Source organism: Amblyomma americanum, chromosome 7 (assembly GCF_052857255.1).
Source record: "Amblyomma americanum isolate KBUSLIRL-KWMA chromosome 7, ASM5285725v1, whole genome shotgun sequence".
Classification (NCBI taxonomy): domain Eukaryota; kingdom Metazoa; phylum Arthropoda; class Arachnida; order Ixodida; family Ixodidae; genus Amblyomma; species Amblyomma americanum.
This window is the reverse complement of record NC_135503.1, coordinates 23,213,795-23,232,186: the sequence shown is the minus strand read 5'-3', so window position 1 is coordinate 23,232,186 and position 18,392 is coordinate 23,213,795. Positions and strand designations below refer to the sequence as shown.

The window sequence follows — 18,392 nt, the reverse complement described above, 5'->3', positions numbered from 1 at the left end:
ATAGTTCTATCTTTCTATTTGTTTGATTTTTATTCCGCTTATCTCTGTTTTCCGATCAGAAAATGAAGTTCTCGTAATCTTTGCATCACATATAATTGGGTAAAATTAGCCAGTGACACGACTACCATCATTATCATCAGCCTGACGACCCCCACTGCGGGGCAAAGGCCTCTCACATGTCTTTACAATTAATCCTGTCAATTAACCCTTTGTCAGCTGCGCCCACCCTATTCCTGCAAACTTCCTAATCTCATCCGCCCACCTAACTTTCTGCCGCCCCCTGCTACGCTTGCCTTCCCTTGGAATCCACTCCGTTACCCTTAAAGATCAGCGGTTGTTTTGCATTCGCATTACATGTCCTGCCCAAGCCTATTTCATCCTCTTGATTTCGACTAGGATGTCATTAACCCGCGTTTGCTCCCTCACCCACTCTGCCCGCTTCCGGTCTCTTAACGTTACACCTATCATTTTCCTTTCCATGGCACGCTGCGTTGTCCTTAACTTAAGCTGAATCCTTTTCGTTAGCCTCCACGTTTCTGCCCCGTAGGTGAGTACCGGTAAGATACAGCTGTTGTACACTTTTCTCTTGAGGGATATTGGTAAACTGCACTTCCATACGCACCTAATTCCAATACAAGATATATTAGTCGTCACATTTCTTTTATAGATCATGCTAGAAGGCATTCTGAATAGCTACTTCATGCGAAGTTTAGCGCGCATGCAATTTTACTGCAGGGGCGGATTTATGGGCCAGTATTGGAAGGCGCGGTCCCTTTTCAACTATGTATTTCTTCGACTTTTCCATAAAAGAAAAGGTAGGGTTAAGCATGGATTTCCTAGGCAAAATTTCTCTGAAAAAAGGGGGGGGGGTGGTTAAATGCGTCCCTGTGCCACCGTCATTCACCAGAGCTTCTGCTGCTGCAGCAGTAGCTAGGGTATCGGCCCAGTCATCTCGTGCTGCAAGCCCGCTTCCTTGCAACACGCAGAAGAGTGCGGAGAAGCGTGCCGACGAGCCACGTAAGAAAAGATATGAAAAAAAAAATCATTACTGTCATGCGGTTCACTTTGTGGGGTCGCAATGATGGGGATAATTCTGCATTGTTCTCATAACGCGGGCTCAGGTCAGAGCAAGCTGAAGGCAAATGCGAAAGAAGTCTGTCGATCTGGTTGGGAAAATTAAGTTAGAACGACAACCAAAATAAGAAAAAAACGAAAAACAGGACGTTTCAGAACCTACTCGGTTCCTCCATCAGGTGCGACTGTAGAGCGTGGTTGTAAGAGGGGGGAAAGGGAGGGGGCAATATTAACCGCTCCCTATTAACCCTCCCATCTTTTTTCATCGTCTTGCCTCCCCCCCCAATAAGGATATGCCAGCACTATGCTATCGCCGCAGCCGATCACGCCTCGTGTTAATAATAATAATAGGTTTTTAGGGAAAGGAAATGGCGCAGTATCTGTATCTTATATGGGCGGACACCTGAACCGCGCCGTTCAGGTGTCCCTAATTTTGGTGACATGTTTTCTTCTCTAGAATGATGCGGAAGACACTACTACGCATGAATCACCATGCGATATTCTCCTACGACCACTAAATAATTTAGAAACAAATTTTCTCTGTCGTGCTGTTTCGGTTTCAACAGCCAAACGATGGCTGTGACGTCAAAGAGTGCTTTAGTGTCATGTGAGGCATGGAAAAATGTCCATATAATCGCTGCTTCATGGTTTTAATTTACTGCAGTGCTGCAGCCAGCCTTCCTCAAGAGCCAGAATGACAGCGAATGTGGAAGCAGCGATTATACGGAAGTGTTTCACGTCTCACATGACCTGCAAGTACACGCTGACGTCACAGTGCTCATTCAGCTGTTGAAACCAAAACGGAAACAGCACGAGAAAGAAATGCAATTATAAATTATTTAGCGGTCATAGGAGAATACCAGGTGGTAACCCATGTATAATAATGCCTTACACGTCATTACAAACAAGAAAACACGCACCCAAAATTTACGTGTCTATATTCTTTTAACAGGATCCCTGTCTTTGTGTCGTCCAATCCATCAGCCTATATCCAATTTCTACTCCTTTTTCCCCTTCTAAACACTCCTTTTTCCAACAATCCACTGCCTGTGTCTTGGCCACTCTCCTGTAGTGGGCATGTGCCATCATTTGAGGCCAGCCAGCCAACCAGCGACCTCCACTGTGCTTTGAGCTATGTGGCAGTAGTGACGGAGATGTGCGCTGCCTGCGTTTGCGTTTACAACGTGTTGGGCAGAAACGCAGCACCGGAGCAAAAGGCTGCCAGCATTGGCGTTGACAATGTTGTAGACTCCGTAGATTTTGAGGAAAGGTGCATGACTGGCACCCTGGGTCAGTGACACTTGAATCCCTTCAGGTACGTGGGGGTGGTGTCCACCTGCAAAAACCTGCTTTCGCACACTATTTCGTGATTAGCAATGCTAAACAGCTGGCAATATTTTACTTTCCTTGACAGTGCAGTGCACACTCCCCATGTGTGCCGTTGCGTGGGGTCGCTGTGGTTCGCGGTCACTGCGAAAGTTAATCTTAAGCGGAGACGAGAAACAGTTCGTTTTAAGTGGATTTCTTTCACATCAAATCCTATGGGAAACCAATCAAATGGTCTCACATTGTTCATATTATGAGAATTTGTCTTAAAGAGAGTCTGCGCTCTACAAGGCGCCGCAAGCAGCAGCCAAGCAGTGTTGTTCGTTGTGCAGAGGTTTGTGAAAAATAAAGCAAAACGACACTTTTGCAGAGTGGCATTAAATAAAATGCTTCGCAAACCGCTTGAAAGATCTATCTACACAGGCTCTACACACTGCATACATTTTCACCATGTCCAGAAATGCAGCTTTCATGTTGCCCTATGTGGCAGACTGCAGGTCATGGTTATACAGTAAGACATGCACATGGCTGGAACCGAAGCTGCACCCAAAGCAGATAATGAGCCGTGCATTCAACTTTATTTAACTTTGTATTTTTCTTCCACTGTTGAGCTTAATCCTGAAAACTTGCGTCTAGTAACAGCACGTTTTCCATTATGGCTTTTGAGCTTGGTAAGCTATTATTCTCGGATGGAAGTAGCGCATTTGCTGTCCTGTTATTAAGCTCCACCATCTCCAAGAAGCTGTCAGTCTGTACAGTACAGAATGATAGAATGGCAGCATACGAGGGTCAGAGTAACTGGACCAATGTCTCTTGACTAGGACATAGCAGCTGTGAGGCTAAAACTTGGAGCACCAATGCCTTCGTGTCGTGAAACATCAGTACACATTAAAGAATCTCGGGAGGTTGAAATTAATCTGGAGCCTTCAACTATGGCATCTCTTATAGCCCTAAGCTGCCGACTTTCCGGTGTTATTCTTTAGAAAAATCGGCGGATGTTTTTAGCATTTCTTTTTGAGAAATCAGTGTTTTTCGGCTCGTTGTACAGTGCAAATGCTACAAGTGGTAATTACCAGCACAAAAAATTCTCAAAGTTTAGAAAAGGGGTGACAGTAGCAAAGAGCACCAATTCTTTTGCCTCAACGGTGCATGCGCCACGCATAGTTCATTGTAATAGCAGGCTGGTTGACCTTGTTGTCCTGATTGCGTTAGCATATATGCTTGTGTTGACAGCATTGAACATCCAACATCACTACTTGAGATATTAAAAGATTCTAGGGGCAATATGGGCTAGTCGCGCACATGCGGTTCCCAAAAAGAAAAGACAGAGTGACGACGACAGCACTGTGTGTGTACCGACAGCAAGTGTGAACCTTCCGTTTCTTCAGGCTGCATTTGTACTGTACCTCGAGTGTGCAGGTACGCAAATTGCTCTAGCAACTTCGTTTTCCTCAAGGGTCAGCAATTTGAACTTAGATTAGGTGTTCCACTGAATGTTCTTACACAACACGTCTGGGCATCTTCTAGAACGTTGTAAAGATGGTGCAAGCTACATTCTTGGTTCCTCACCCACCATGCTCATGCTGTGCACTCTTCAGTGGCCTGCTGCTTGTGCTTGATTTGCCTTTAGCTGGATGACGAGTTTCACGCCTAAGGAGTGAATACATCGCGTATATGAGGTCCGTTTCCGACTGAAGTGTCTTCGTAACCTTGAGCAACGAGGCATATGCCTTGCACTGAAAGGCCATTCTTACAAGTTTTCGCAAATATTTTAGAGCTCAGACAAGAGCTTATAGCTTTTAGCCCATCTCTCTGTCTCTGTCAGTCGAGAAAAGGCAAAATTGGTCATTAATTCTTCTCAACGTTGGTGAAAGCCTGAAGGAACACTATGAGGGGGGGGGAGGGGAGCTGACTTCAGAGAGGCTCTTTTGTTCAAGATCTAATAAATGACAGGGGAGACTGAATTTTCACCGCAGTTCATGCAGCTCTTCATGAGAGGTGTGATCCAGGACTCTACACCGAGATGGCTAATCCTTTTGCCCATGAGCTGAGCCAAATTAGAGCTTTCTTCACCGTAGATGAAAAAATGTGGTTCGCTGTATAGACTATAGTCAGATACAATTCAAAAACGAAGCGGCAAATGCCACTCAAAGGAGCTACTACAGCCAATGGCATCGACAAACTCTCCCCCTTGACCAAACCCCTTAGGCCCGCTAGCGTGAACTTGCAGGGGGTGGTAGAAGAATGGGGAATAACCGCAGCTTAATCAGATTAACCACGGCATTCTGAGAATCAGTCAACACCTTTAGGTGGAGGGCCTCCTCTGAAGGGCACCTGCCACTTCATTCTTGAGTTGCATCAGACTACAGTAAACATCGCTATTACTGACAAGAACTTTCTTAGAATGAAGTTCACTTCCTTCGCTTACGAGTTTGGCCATGTCTACTATGCTCTTTGTAGGAGGAACCGAAGTCTCGTAATATTCTCCTCGATGTAGGTTTTAAAAAATCCACGGCACTGTTCTTGAGTGCCTCCTCAGCATTTGTTGTACTTTGAAAAGGAAAGAAGCAGGAAAGTTTCTCCATGAAAAAGGTCATCGGCAAGTGCCAAACTGTGTTTAAACCAGTGCTTTCTGGTTCTAACCGATTCCAAACTTTTTTTATTGGCAAATGTTTAATCAGTGTTTTCCGGTTAGAACTGACTAGTACAGACCTAGTTATACCCATATACTATAACATACACTTCTTTTTGTTGAGTGCCTTCTGTAGACACAAATTCACAATAAAATGAGTACTACTTTTCTTTTATTAGAGATGCCACTCGACCGACCGTGTTGCATTACAGGTCTGGCACTCTTTGGAAGAAGTGAACAACTTTTCAGATGGTTTTGAATATGCACATGAAACCATGCTCATGGCCAACTAATCAGTGTCCTCCGTCAACACTAGAGTTGGTGACCGTCCACAGTGCACATTAGTGACAAGCCACAAGTACAGTATGTCCAGCACACCACGCAGTCCTACTTGTGCACAGGCCTGTTCCTATTACTGGTACTGTGAATTTGCGCCAAATGGTGACGCTCCGAGTTGTGATGGGTCCTCCATTTGTGGATTCACTGCAACAAAAAAGCCATCGTTGTCATCAGCACAGGTGAGTGCACTGAAGGCCAAAGCCCCCTTCTGATGATCTGATTTTGTATGAGACAGAGCCATACTACCCCTATAAATTTCATGTTTTTTTGGCTCCCTGCAAACCCCCGCCGTTTTCTTTCCCTCGATACTCATTCTACCACTGTAACAGACTAATGGATATCAGTTATGAATACAGTATAGCCCCGCTATAGTAAAATGAAACATTGGTCCCAGTTGGCCGTCCATAGATGTCTGCACTTCTTTTGTCGGTTGTGGCAAAGATTATTTTCCAGAGAAACGGCTACAGTAAAGAGTGCCCGGCTGTGGTGACGTACTTCCAGTGAAATTATGACATCACGGCATGCGCGAAGTCTAAGATCGCGGGGTCAACATTTGGAGGCAATAATGGATACCAAAGAAGATAAAACGGTGCTCTTTAAGATGGCTTCACCACCCAAGATCTAGAACTGCGAGGAGAAGCCAACTTTCGGAAGTCCTTGGGCCGTGAGGCAAAGCGTGCGGCGTGCACGGGAAAAAAAAAATTGAAGTAGAAAAAAGGTGGTGCGGGTCGCCCAGAAGATAAGAGTAAAAATGCAGTGAGGTGTAGGGAAAGGTAGAAAACGGCGAACATTCGCAGTATGGAAGCGGAGGCGCGGCGACACTGCGTGGCGGTTTTGCCATGCTTGACTATGTCGTGCGCGTTTCTTAGCTATTGCCTCTTACGTGACGCTGAGACTGTGGCAGATGATGCCGCGCTCACTCAAGGCTTAGATCTTCACATGGAATCAAACTGGCGTTATAGTCGCAGCCGTGTTGTATTCGAGCAAATGCCACAAGACGTAAATGAAATAAAAAATGTGGTAACTGAAAATAAATAATCCCAAAGAGATGCAAGAGCAGGATGGCAGATACTTCTAGGTGTTTCTTTTATAAACCAACACTTTGTGTTTAGCAAGTAGCCAAAGGGCATTACAGAGCCAGGCCACCACCAACAACTGATATTGTAAAGACATTGGTATAGTAAAGATTTTTGTGGGTCGCAGTCACTTTACTATATAGGGGCTCTACTGCAATACATGTGCTCTGTTATTGTCCATTTCCTGAAGTTCAACTAGAATACCCTTAACTTATGTTTAATTCCTAATCCGTGCTGCTTTATTTCAGTCCTATTTGATTTTGTTTACTTGCATTGCTGGCTGCATTGACCTTAGCCTAACTTCTAGCCTTTTTGTAGGCCGAGTTCCAAATTTCAGTGCCACGGCTGAGTACTGCCGGAATGCTCTGGTTATATAATCTCATGTACTTTTCTGATGTAAGCAGCAACAAAATATAGTCACATATAAGAAAGATCTTTCCTGTCATCTCTGTCGTCATCAGCTCAGCTGGGTTCACGCCACAGCAAAGACCTCTTTCAGGAAACTGCACTTACTCAACCTGTGCCAGCATTCATAGTTCTATAGCTGCAAGTTCGTTCAACTTATCACAAACTTTCCTTTGCCACGATAACCACTGTCACTTTAAGAGAGCACTGCTATCCGTTCTAAACATTGCCATGTCTTGCCTCAGCCTACTTTCACTTACAGGAACTAATCCACACCACTCTCTTGATGAATAAATGAACGTAATACTAGATAGATTTGCTACATGCACTAACAGACCCCTAGGACTTGGCCAGGAATCCAGAGTGCATGCACAGTAACGTTACTCCTAACCATCCTTTCCAACCCCAACCAGTCCTGCTCTAAATGAGTTGTCCAAAGCCTATATTGGCCGAGGTACCATGCCTCTTTGCATCAAAAGAGGCAAAGACATCTAAAAGGAGTATAAGACACCCAATCACGGCTACATGTTTTCTTTTCTGTAATGACGCATAAGACACTGATATACATGTGCCACCCCACGGTATTGCGCAAATGCTAATAATTTATAATTGAATTTTTTCTCTCATGGTGTGTAGGTTTCATCACTCAAATTATGGCTGTGACATCAAAAGAGGGTCTAGGTCACATGAGGCATAAAAAAAACTGCAATGGAATCGTTGATACGTCACTTATTGCCATTAGGGCTCTTGAAGCAGGCTGGTTTCAACTTTTCAATGATTTAAAATGATGTATCAGCGATTCTATTGCATTTTTTTTTCATACCTCATGTGACCTAAATCCACCTTCAAAGTCACTGCTATCGTTCAGTTGTTGAAGCCGAAACAGCATCAGAGAAGAAATCAAATTTTAAATTATCTAGCGGTCTTAGTGGAATACCACAGGGTAATCCATGTATACAGTCAAACGTCATTAGGGCAAACTCACTTAAACAGTAGTTCCACTTAGAACCGTTACATGAAATCAGCAACACAGCTTTCATTAAATCTCATGCATTTGGTGCCCGCTCGTCACGTAGTGGCTTGTTGTGAACGTCTCGGTTAGCGCAAACATATAATCATTGTGTGAAGCTGAAGCAGTCTCTCATAAAACAGCCCTGACTATGCTGTGCATTGCAAGGAAACTTCACAGGTGCTCCTAACCCATACAACCCACCTGCGGCATGGTGCAGCGTGCAACGAGCACGCTTGCAACTGCAAACATGCTTGCAGAGAAACTACCCTCTGCTCCCATCGCCGGGGTGCACCAGCCAGCCCACCCTCGCCACACTCGATGCCCCACCACCACCTTGTTCACAGATGCCATGTGTATGATTGCACAGTCCAAAATGCACAGATGCGCCCATCGCCATAGCTATCGCTTATCGTTGTCACGTGGGTCTATCACCAGGAAACGTAATCCAATGCAAGTGATGCCGACGAGGAAGCTGAAGACACCCTGGGCACTACCATCCGAGAAAATTCATGCGTGCTACATGTGCTTTGCTAGCTTTCCCAGATACGGGTCTTAATAGAGCAGTTGGGACCTTGGTTATGTGCTTTTAAAGATGCGAGGCTGCCTCGGCAGCAGACACAAATCATGGATTGATGTCGTCCTATGCGAATAAAAGCTTCCGTGCGTGCCTTCCTTCATGGAATACCCCCAGTATCTTTCTCTACAAGGTCAGTGAATATGCCGTATATTGTTGCGTATAAGTTGACTCCATATATAAGATGTCTCCCCATTCGTAGCTCTCACTAAAAAAAAAAAAAGTTGACCCGATAGGTAAAAGCATTAAACCTCGATGTAATCAACTTCAATGTAACGAAATCCTCGTTGTAACCAAGTATCCCAGTTTTCATAACTTCGCATCCACAGAATGCCATGTATTTTTAACTTCAGTATAATGAAAAAGATTGTGTCCCACTTTCAATTTAAGATAGTTCAAAATGAACCGCAGGAAATATTGCACCTGTAATGGCAGCGAAGTGTTGGAAGTGGTAAAGTACTTAGGGCAGGTAGTGACAGCTGATCTGGATCATGAGAGGGAAATAACTAGAAGGATAAGAATGGGGTGGAGCGCGTATGGCAGGTTCTCTCCGACCATTAATAACAGGTTACCGATATCCCTCAAGAGAAAAGTGCACAATAGCTGTATCTTACCGGTACTCACCTAAGGGGCAGAAGTTAAGGACAACGCAAAGAACCATGGAAAGAAAAATAATAGGTGTAACGTTGAGAGACTGCAAGTGGGCAGAGCGCGTGAGGGAACAAACGTGGGTTAATGACATCCTAGTCGAAATCAAGAGGAAGAAGAAATGGGCTTGGGCAGGGCATGTAATGCGAAGGCAAGATAACCGCTGGTCCCTAAGGGTAGAGGAGTAGATTCCAAGAGAAGGCAAGCGTAGCAGCGGGCGGCAGATGGTTAGGTGGGCGGATGAGATAAAGAAGTTTGTGGGCATACGGTGGGCGCAGCAGGCAAAGGACAGGGTTAATTGGAGAGGCATGGGAGAGGCCTTTGCCCTGCAGTGGGTGTAGTCAGGCTGATGATGATGATGATGATGTGTAGCAGGACATCAACTTCGAAGCTGGTGATACCCTACTGTTTACACCGTTCGAGAGTTGAAGTTAGATGAGAGGTGAACTGCCAGTTATTTTACGTACTGCAATGAGAAAGCCAACATCACGAAATGCTTTGATCAGTGCTCACTTCATATAGCATTGCCAAATTCTTGTGGCCACTATCTTGGTGTAGGGGTATACCACCCCTACGGTTCTCTAGTACCTTTTCGCGTGTTTAAATGAATTTATTCGCCTCAGAAAGATTTTCATTTAAACCTTCTCACCAAGGATAGGTGCATGCAGCGGCGCATCTGACAGTGTAAGAAGGTGCGCTCGTATCTCAACCTGCTTTATGCTAGACAATGCCAACTATGCACGTCTATCCAGAGCAGCAGATCGCACAACGCTGCGAAGTTGGTTTACGCAAGGAATCATCATAGAACTCGCAGGTACCATGTCCTCAGATTGGTGTACAGCAGCATGCCACATGCCACTTTCGGTACGTGAGTAGTGCCTTCGCTGATATCTTTAGACTTTCGCATGACCATAAGCAAGGACAACTCAAGCCACAGCCTTCTCCAGCAGTAGTACCAGCGCGCGATCATGCGTGCGCAGTGCGGCCACATGCTGCGTGCAAGAGGTCAGAGAAATAGCATCAGATGCGACGCGTCCGGTAAATCTGTGAGCAACTTTCAAAAAACAGAAACGCCGACCAGTAAAATTAATTTGAAAATGAAAGGCCACCATTCTGGGCGCCGAAACGTCAACTTCAAATTTCATTTTACTGGTCGGCATCTGTTTTTTAAAATGTATCCCCCCGGCCCAGACGGGATTCCATCATACTCTTGACGTCATCAACTTATACAGTTAAACCTGGATATAACGAAGTTGAAAAAAGCTCCCGATTTTTCGTTACATGCAGGTTTTCGTTACATGCAGGTTTCGCGTGAAGGCTCGTCAATTGTTTTTATGACGTGACACGACTGTTCTTACGTCGCCGCGCACGTGGAAGTGCGTGGCGCGAAACGACTGCACCATGTGTCTGCGCATAGGCGACTTGGTGTAGAGAGAGGAACTCGAGCGAGAGACAGCGGGAATCATCGTGCCTGCGTGCTCTGCCGAAGCGCGATTGGTGGCCCCGAGAGGGACCGTTGGAAAAAAAAGCTTCCAAAGGAGCTTTGAGAGAAGAGGAGAGGCGGCGTTATTTTACACTGAAAAATTGCGTAATTGCTGCCTGCTTCTTCGGCACAAGTGCAGGCAGGACACGCCGCTCCAAAGAAGCTAAATCATGTAAAGCTCCTTCATCGTCGCGCGAGCCGACGAAACGGCGCATAACGTCCATTGCGTTCATCACCTCCTTTGCAGTAGGCACGTCACACGGATCTGCATCGCAAGCACCATCATCACGATCATCTTGCACGCTTTCAGCCAGTGCTGCATCAGTCATTTCCTCTGTAGCCACGGCGGCGTTGTCGGCAAACAAAAAGTCATCCAGTTCAACGTCGTCGGGTACACCACCGTTAGTGCGTAGCTCGTTCCACGCTTCGGCCACATCGGACGGAGTAGAAACGTCTTCCTCGTCATCGGCACCAGCCTGTGCGTTTCTTGCTACTATTCCGGCCTTTAAAAAGCAATTCCTAATAACTTCTGCCCTGACCTCTTGCCAGGAGGCAGCAAGCATCTCGACTGCTTGATAAATATCAATCTTCATCTCCCGTTCCAGCCGGATGTCGAGAAGAATCTTCTGGATTAGTCGGCGTCGGTAACAGCATTTAAAACTGTTAATGACCCCTTTGTCAAGGGGTTGTATTAGGGACGTGCAGTTGGCCGGGAAGTAGTGCAGTTCGATGTTCGAGAGCTGCAGGCCTTCGACGTGGTGCGCCGAGCAATTATCCAGCAGTAGGCAAACTTGACGGCCTTGCCGCTTGACGTCCTGGTTAAATTCCGTTAACCATTCTGAAAATATTGGCCGAGTCATCCACGCCTTGGAGTTCGCCACATACTTGACGGGCATACGCTTCGTTCCCTTAAAACACCTGGGACGGGCACTTTTGCCGACAACCAGCGGGACTCGCTTGTCTGTGCCGTCGAGGTTGGCGCACAGCAGAATCGTTATGCGGAGCTTGCTCTGCTTTCCGCCGCGGCAGTCATCGCCTTTTAGTGCTAGCGTGCGGCCCGGAAGCATTTGATAAAATAGAGCTGTCTCGTCGGCATTGTAGACATCGGCCGCCTCGAAGCGACTCAGTATTCCAGGCAGCTTGTCAGCCACCCATGAAGCAGCAGCATCGCTGTCTGCGGAGGCAGATTCGCCGCTGATTACTCTCCCGACGACACCGTGTCGGCTCTTGAATCCCTGCAGCCACCCGTTGCTTGCCTTGAAATCGTCATGGCCCAAGATACACGCAAAGTCCTTTGCCTTCTGTTGCAAAATCGCGCCACTAATGGGCACATTTCTGGCTCGCGTGTCCAAAAACCACGTGAACACTGCCTTGTCCACATCAGCATATGTCGACGTCTTCAGGCTTTTTTTCTTCGAGCTTGTTCCCGACTCCACTGCGTTTCTGATGTTGTGTTCCGCACTCAAAATCGTTGATAGGGTGCTCGCTGGAATGCTGAAACGGGCGGCAATGTCCTTCTTCTTCTCGCCCGCGGCGACTGCATTTAAAATTGCAAGTTTGTCTTCGAAAGACAAAACTTTTCGTTTTCTGGCAGTAGAACTAGCAGAACTCATCATGACCAACCGACGACGCAGTTACAAGCGGAGACGCACGACTACACGCCGACGGCAGGCCTAGCACCTCCAAAACAAGTCAAACGAACCAGCACGAGAGCACAGCTGACACGCACAGACGCAGGACAAACGCAAAATGGCGAATGCAACGCGTCGTCCCGTCGGTCTCGTCCTCCTTTCCCCCCTCTCCTTCCTTCGCCCTGGTAATGAAAGAACCGGCCATCAGCGTTGCTTTTAAAGTGAATTCTTGCACATAACTGTGTCTAAGCCATTGAAACATATGGAAATCACAAAATAAAAATGCTTTTTTTCAAATCCATACATAAAAAATGCAACAAAAGAAATCAACCGCCGCTACAAACGCCACCTGGTGCCACGCTACACAAGCAAAGCCTGAACAGGCTGCTACGTTGGGCACGGGGCGGCGCTAGCCGCGCGCTAACCGTCGCTATCATCATCATCGCTAAGTTCGCTTGGTCGCGGTGATCCCAGGCGTTCGTGTAGCTGTTGGCTCCGTACAATACTAATATTCACTAATATAGTGCATTTATTTGGTAGAATTTTCCTTAAAAGTGCAAAAAGTAATGACTGATCAGCTTTGCGAGTTTGTTACATCAAGGTTAACTGCCGCAACGTTTTCGTTACATCGAGGTCGAAAATACATGGGCTTCAATGGGGGCGGCGTTAGGGAATTCAAAAATTTCGTTAAATCCAGGAATTCGTTACATAGAGGTTCGTTACATCCAGGTTTAACTGTATGTTTAAAGCAGCAGCATTTAAAAAAATCGCATGATAAGTGCTCGACTGATGCTTTGGGTTGCTGCCGTTTGAACATTGCCTAACGCAAGTTTGAAAGAAATTATTTTTATTTTGCTTCATTCTTATTTCAGTTGCCTTGGTAAATTCTGCAAACTATGTCTTTTGGCATATGCAAATAAGCTCTAATGAATGGCCTTTTTTTTCCACTACTACATTTAAAATCGCAAAGTATTCACTTCAATTCGAAACTATTCGAACAAAACAACTATTCGCTTCGAATTGAAAATTCATTACTATATGCACATGCCTAGTTAGGAAACTGCACCGTATCCTGCATTCCATGCTTTTAAGAGGCCCGGTGACTACCAGTAAACCGAACTGCCAATGGTACTGAAGTTTCAGATTCCAGTGTGACATGCTGTCTCAAGGTTTGCTCTCATGCTGTCTACACCTTGTGAGGGAAAGTGGGTGTACTGCCACATTTCAGGCAATCTATTTATGGCCCCAAGAAGTACGCCTTAACAAGGTTTTCCTGCACTAATGTCTAATGCATTATTAGAAAAAAAAACACACAAGCGAAAAAATGGTGTTTATACACCTCTAAACATTTGCTCATTCAATCACTGGGCTGCTTAAGCATGCACAAAACATAAAAACCATCATAAGCATGCAGAGAAAATGCACGTAATGATGACTGAAACAATAGCTTATGTGTGCTGTGCATTCAAATTCATGAAAATTTTCAACCTAAAGTTCTATCAGGATAAACTTTTTTTCCAGGTTAGAAAAAAAGAAAAAGAACAGTAGCTGTAACCATTGGAAGATTTTTCTTGTTTTCTCTTTGCAATGTTTTCTCACCTGGTTTGAATTGCTCTGCTGAGTACCGAGTAAACAATATTCCTACACCTTCAATCAAAGCCAATAGTACACCACCTGGAAAATGACAAGAGTACAGTAGACGATCAGACGCACATATTCATATGTGCAGCATACCTACGTCTGAACACCACTACAGTGCTTTTGTACACAAGACCTGAAGATTCAAGTGAAAAATTGCTCGTCTTCAGGAAGACTGCGGTTAGGGCTAATTGGAAAGTTTGAGGAACAGCGCTGGACAGCTGTGTTACAAGGGACATCACAAAGAAGGCGATCGACGCATGCGTCTATGTGCTGCACTTCCACCTATGTATAGCACACATTTGTCACCTTACTTGTGGTGACCCTTGCAATGCAGTAATGTGGAGCTATTCTTGGAATCTCCAAATGGACTGCACTTGTAATGGCCTCCCTCTGCTGTTCCTTTCTTCTTCAGCTGACTGTATGCGCAGCTTTCCTGCTGGCTCCAGCCCTTTGTCAGAGGCTTCCTTTTTTGCCTTTGGGTGCCTTGCATGCATGGTTAGCATATCTAGCTGTCAGCCCCACTGCATTTCAATTTTACCAGCCTGCCAATGATGTGCTACTTCAGCACTACAGTGTTTTTCTTCCAGCCCCTCTTTCTTGATAGTGGGTCTTTTCGCTGGTGGTATTACGGTAGGTGGCAGAGCACAAGGCAACACTGCTAAAAAATGCACAGTGCAGGATCTCACTGCTTTGCATTCAAATGAATTTGTGATGTTAAACTTGCACCTGGAGAGGTGTTGTCCGCCCATCTTTTGAACATCATTACCTGATTAAGCCCTCTAATTTCTCACTTAATGCTTTGCTTTTCATGCATGCCTTTCACAAAAGTGCTGTACCTTCTCTTTCTATAGCCTTTATCTTCAATGCTAAACTTTTGTTTTAACGCACAAGCGTTAAGGAGCCTGTATCACAGAAAAGCCAGTGGCGTTGTCAGTGTCGCCATCTGTCGACGGCGTCGTTGACTGTGAGCGAAAAATCCCCAAAAGATCGCCAGAGAAGCAACCCAGCTGGGCCACCAGAGTCAGGTGACTTTGTGGTGTGATCACAACTTGCCCTCCAGATTGTGAGTAAACTGCCCACCATGGCAAGTGGCAGTTAAATTAGTGATAGGTGGCTAGAGGTTTCTCCTCGGGAAAAGTAACATGGGACGCGCAAGCGCCGCTGGTGGCGACACCTGCCATCGCAAAGCAGTAATGCAATGCTTAACTGTTGTACCACAGTGCCAGGAGTGGCATGAGGACTCCCAGGGGATCTATGAATGCTAAGTCGAGAATGGCCAATTCTGCATATATGGACGTTAACCCATTAACGCTAATGCGTCATACCTTTAAGATGGAGCTTAGGTGGAGCTTCTTCTGCACCGTGCTACATACAACACCAGTGTGAAAACTGCAGGGCAGGTCCTATTAACACTATGTATATAAATGAACTTCAGGCATGCAGCTCATTTACTAAGCACTCTCATGAGCTCTGCGTTAATGTAATTTGTTAAGTGATAACCAACATTCCCTGAAGGAACACTAAGACAAAAAAAATTTGCTTAGCGCCCTGCATTGAGTACCAGATGCATAATTAGCAAACTGGTCGGTCGCCATGCCATTGAGAATGCAAGAAAGACGAGCACTTTGGGCAAGCTCCACAAAGCTTCAAAGTCAGCATTCCTCACTGGATGCCACAAATAACCACAGACACAAGCACATATCCAAGGGGGGCGGGGGCAGGACCCCGCCCCCTAAATCGCGCTCACCCCCTTCCCCTCCTTGGGCTTTGCCCTATACAACTACTTCGGGCCCTTCCCAGAAAAAATTTCTTGGCTGTGTGCCTGCACAGACATCATGGTATAGTCTGATACAACTCAAGAACACAGCAGCAAATGCCGCCCAAAGGGAGCCCTCCAGCCAATGTTGTCGGCCGATTTTCATGACTTCGCATTTAATCTGAGGTTAATACTAGCGTGACAGACAATTAACCAAGGATTAACCACAGGTCATGACAATCGGCAGACACCTTTAACTGGAAGGCCATTGAGGGAAATTTGCTGCTTTGTTCTTGAGTTGTATCCGACTACAGTATCATGTAAACCTACTGCTGCTGTGATTACTATCAATACTTTCCAATGGTATCTAATACATATATATAGACAAAAACAACACAGACACTTAAAGCATGAAATCTGTATTTGTGCTCCTTCAATTTAATCTTATTTCAACTAAATGAAGCAGAGGCTTACCTATAACTGCAGATCCTACCATTGCACCTGCACCATCTGTTGGAATTAAAGCAAAAAAGACTGTAAAGCCGAGCAAAGGTCCTCCTTGCAAATAGAGAAATTTGCAGTCAGGCAAGCCTGCACCGTTAACGCGTGGAACTCACTTCTGACAGCCAATATGGCTCCTGTGAGAGCACCACTTGTGATGGAGTTCCATGGATCTTCCTTCTTACGAATCTTCACCATGGTGCAGTCTATTGTCGAGAACAAGCCACCCCAGACTGCAAAGTTTCCTGCATGGGAAACAGTTGTGCATCTGAACCATTGGTATAAATAGAAGCTTATGAACAAGAAACCTGCCCTCAAGCAAAACTCTCATGAAGTGCAAAAAACTTGATCTAGCAGAGCAGTCCAAGACTCGAAAGCCTAATGCTATTGATTATTCTGCGCAATCAAATTATAATGAGACCTTTAGTAGATGAAGCGCACAAAAACACAGCACACAGGAAAGGAAGACGCGAGACCTGTCTCGCGTCTTCCTTTTTTGTGTGCTGTGTTTTTGTGCGCTTCATCTACTAAAGCTATGAACCAACTTGCCCAAGAACGTGTTATACTGAAATATAATGAGACCATTCCAATGTAAAGCTGTTGTAGCCACTTGATGGTAACAATAAGTGTCACAGATAAAAGCCACTCGAAAAGGTAAAAAGGTGTTTCACAGGTTAACATGCCCAACTCCGAGCAAATATGACTTGAGTACCAAAGCAATAAGTTGTCTCTACTCACCTCCTATGATGGGGGCTCTCTCCTTTATTGCACCTAAGCTACCTAGAAGCCTGCGGTTCACACCCTGGAAAAAAAGGTGTTACCTTGTCAGCCAGCTAATCAGGGACCTATAAGACACATTTACAAAGATCTGGATAATAAACAAAAGCAAGGCAATTTTTCCAGGTCTCCAATGCAAGGCAGCATCAATGTTTTCTCCATGCAATGTGCTATTTGCAAGAAACAAAAATCTACTACCTGCAAACGATGTTCACAACTGTAAGTTTGGGATAAAGATTGAGGAAGCCATTAGAAGAGGCAGCTCTGAAACTGTGTAAATAGTTATCACCAGAATATGCTAGGAACTACTCAATCCTTTGTTCTGTACAGGGCCTTGCTGTCTTTTTGACTGCTCATGCAGCTCGCATCAAAATTCTGTGGCTTTATTTTTTTCACACGTTGTAGACAGAAAGGTGAATGTAAGAAATAGACATCACCTTTATAAGTGCCTGACATTCATTAACTAGTTAAAGTACCATACTGATGCCCTGACTTACCGACGGTGCATTTCTGAAGCCCTTTATGCTTTGGAATACAGCGCCACCGATGGCACCCATCGTGAAAGCGCCACCGCAGTCGTCTACAATGCGCCACGGGCTGAAAGAGGACACATAATATGCTCTGAATGTGCTTTTTGTAGGCTTTACTGAAGACTGAAAATGTCACAGATCAGCGCAACACACTCAAGCTACTAGAAAACAATGCTTCTTAAAGCCAGCACAGACAGAAACGAAAGCGGGCATCAAGCCCTGTTTATGCTTCTGTAATCTGTGAAAAAGATGGAACTGAATTCAGCTGCAAAACAATGCGGAAGGGTTTGTGAACGACTGTTTCCGACCTTGGGAGAATTCAGTCATCATTTGAACAAGTTCACGCAAACAGAGGTGTCATCAAAAACGTTATACCGGCAGTGGAAGCCACATCAACGTTACTATTCCAAAAGTGGTTACATGCCTCGAGTGACATAGCTAATACGAGCCAATGAGCAGCCGAGCAGAACATGTCTGGGAAACGAAGTTTAACGCAGTTTTACGGTCAAGCTACCCGTCCTGAGCTGTGCCCATAGCCACACTCGTGTCCGAAAATGTCCACTCAAAGCTTAGGTAACGCTCAAGCGGGCAGGTTTAATGAAAGTGTTCGATGAGTTACGACCGACTGACGATATAACTTCACACACTGCCTCAACTAAGCCATGATGCAACAGCACAGCGACCGGTCTCCTTGAATGAAACACCTCCGCTTTGAGAGCAGAGGCGTGACCACACCAGTTCGCCGACTACTCACTGAACACTCTTTTTTAACACAGTTCGATTTACTAAACTGTTACGAGATAAATCAATGAAAATTCCCCATACCATGGTTCACGTGCGTATTCTTCCATGTTGTTTTTTTGGAGGAGGAGGAGGAGTGCCAAATAAGCATGTGGCCAGACGTTTATTCACAAGTTCGTTAAAAGAATTTCTACAAAAACAGGAACAATAAAAACCTTATGCTTTGGTGGCGTTGACTTCATTAGT

At 45.3% G+C, this 18,392-nt stretch overlaps 1 protein-coding gene across 1 annotated transcript; it reads right to left on the bottom strand.

The window, feature by feature from the left end:
* Positions 1-5,187: 5,187 nt before the first annotated feature.
* Positions 5,188-18,330, bottom strand: Tim17b (Translocase of the inner mitochondrial membrane 17b). The gene is made up of 7 exons (XM_077631497.1): positions 18,231-18,330; positions 17,373-17,472; positions 16,837-16,900; positions 16,215-16,343; positions 16,072-16,107; positions 13,800-13,874; positions 5,188-5,515 (listed from the first exon to the last, which is right to left on the bottom strand). Exons 1-7 carry the CDS (start codon positions 18,254-18,256, stop codon positions 5,445-5,447), a joined length of 501 nt encoding a protein of 166 aa, XP_077487623.1. The 5' UTR covers positions 18,257-18,330; the 3' UTR covers positions 5,188-5,444.
* Between the last annotated feature and the right edge of the window lie 62 nt (positions 18,331-18,392).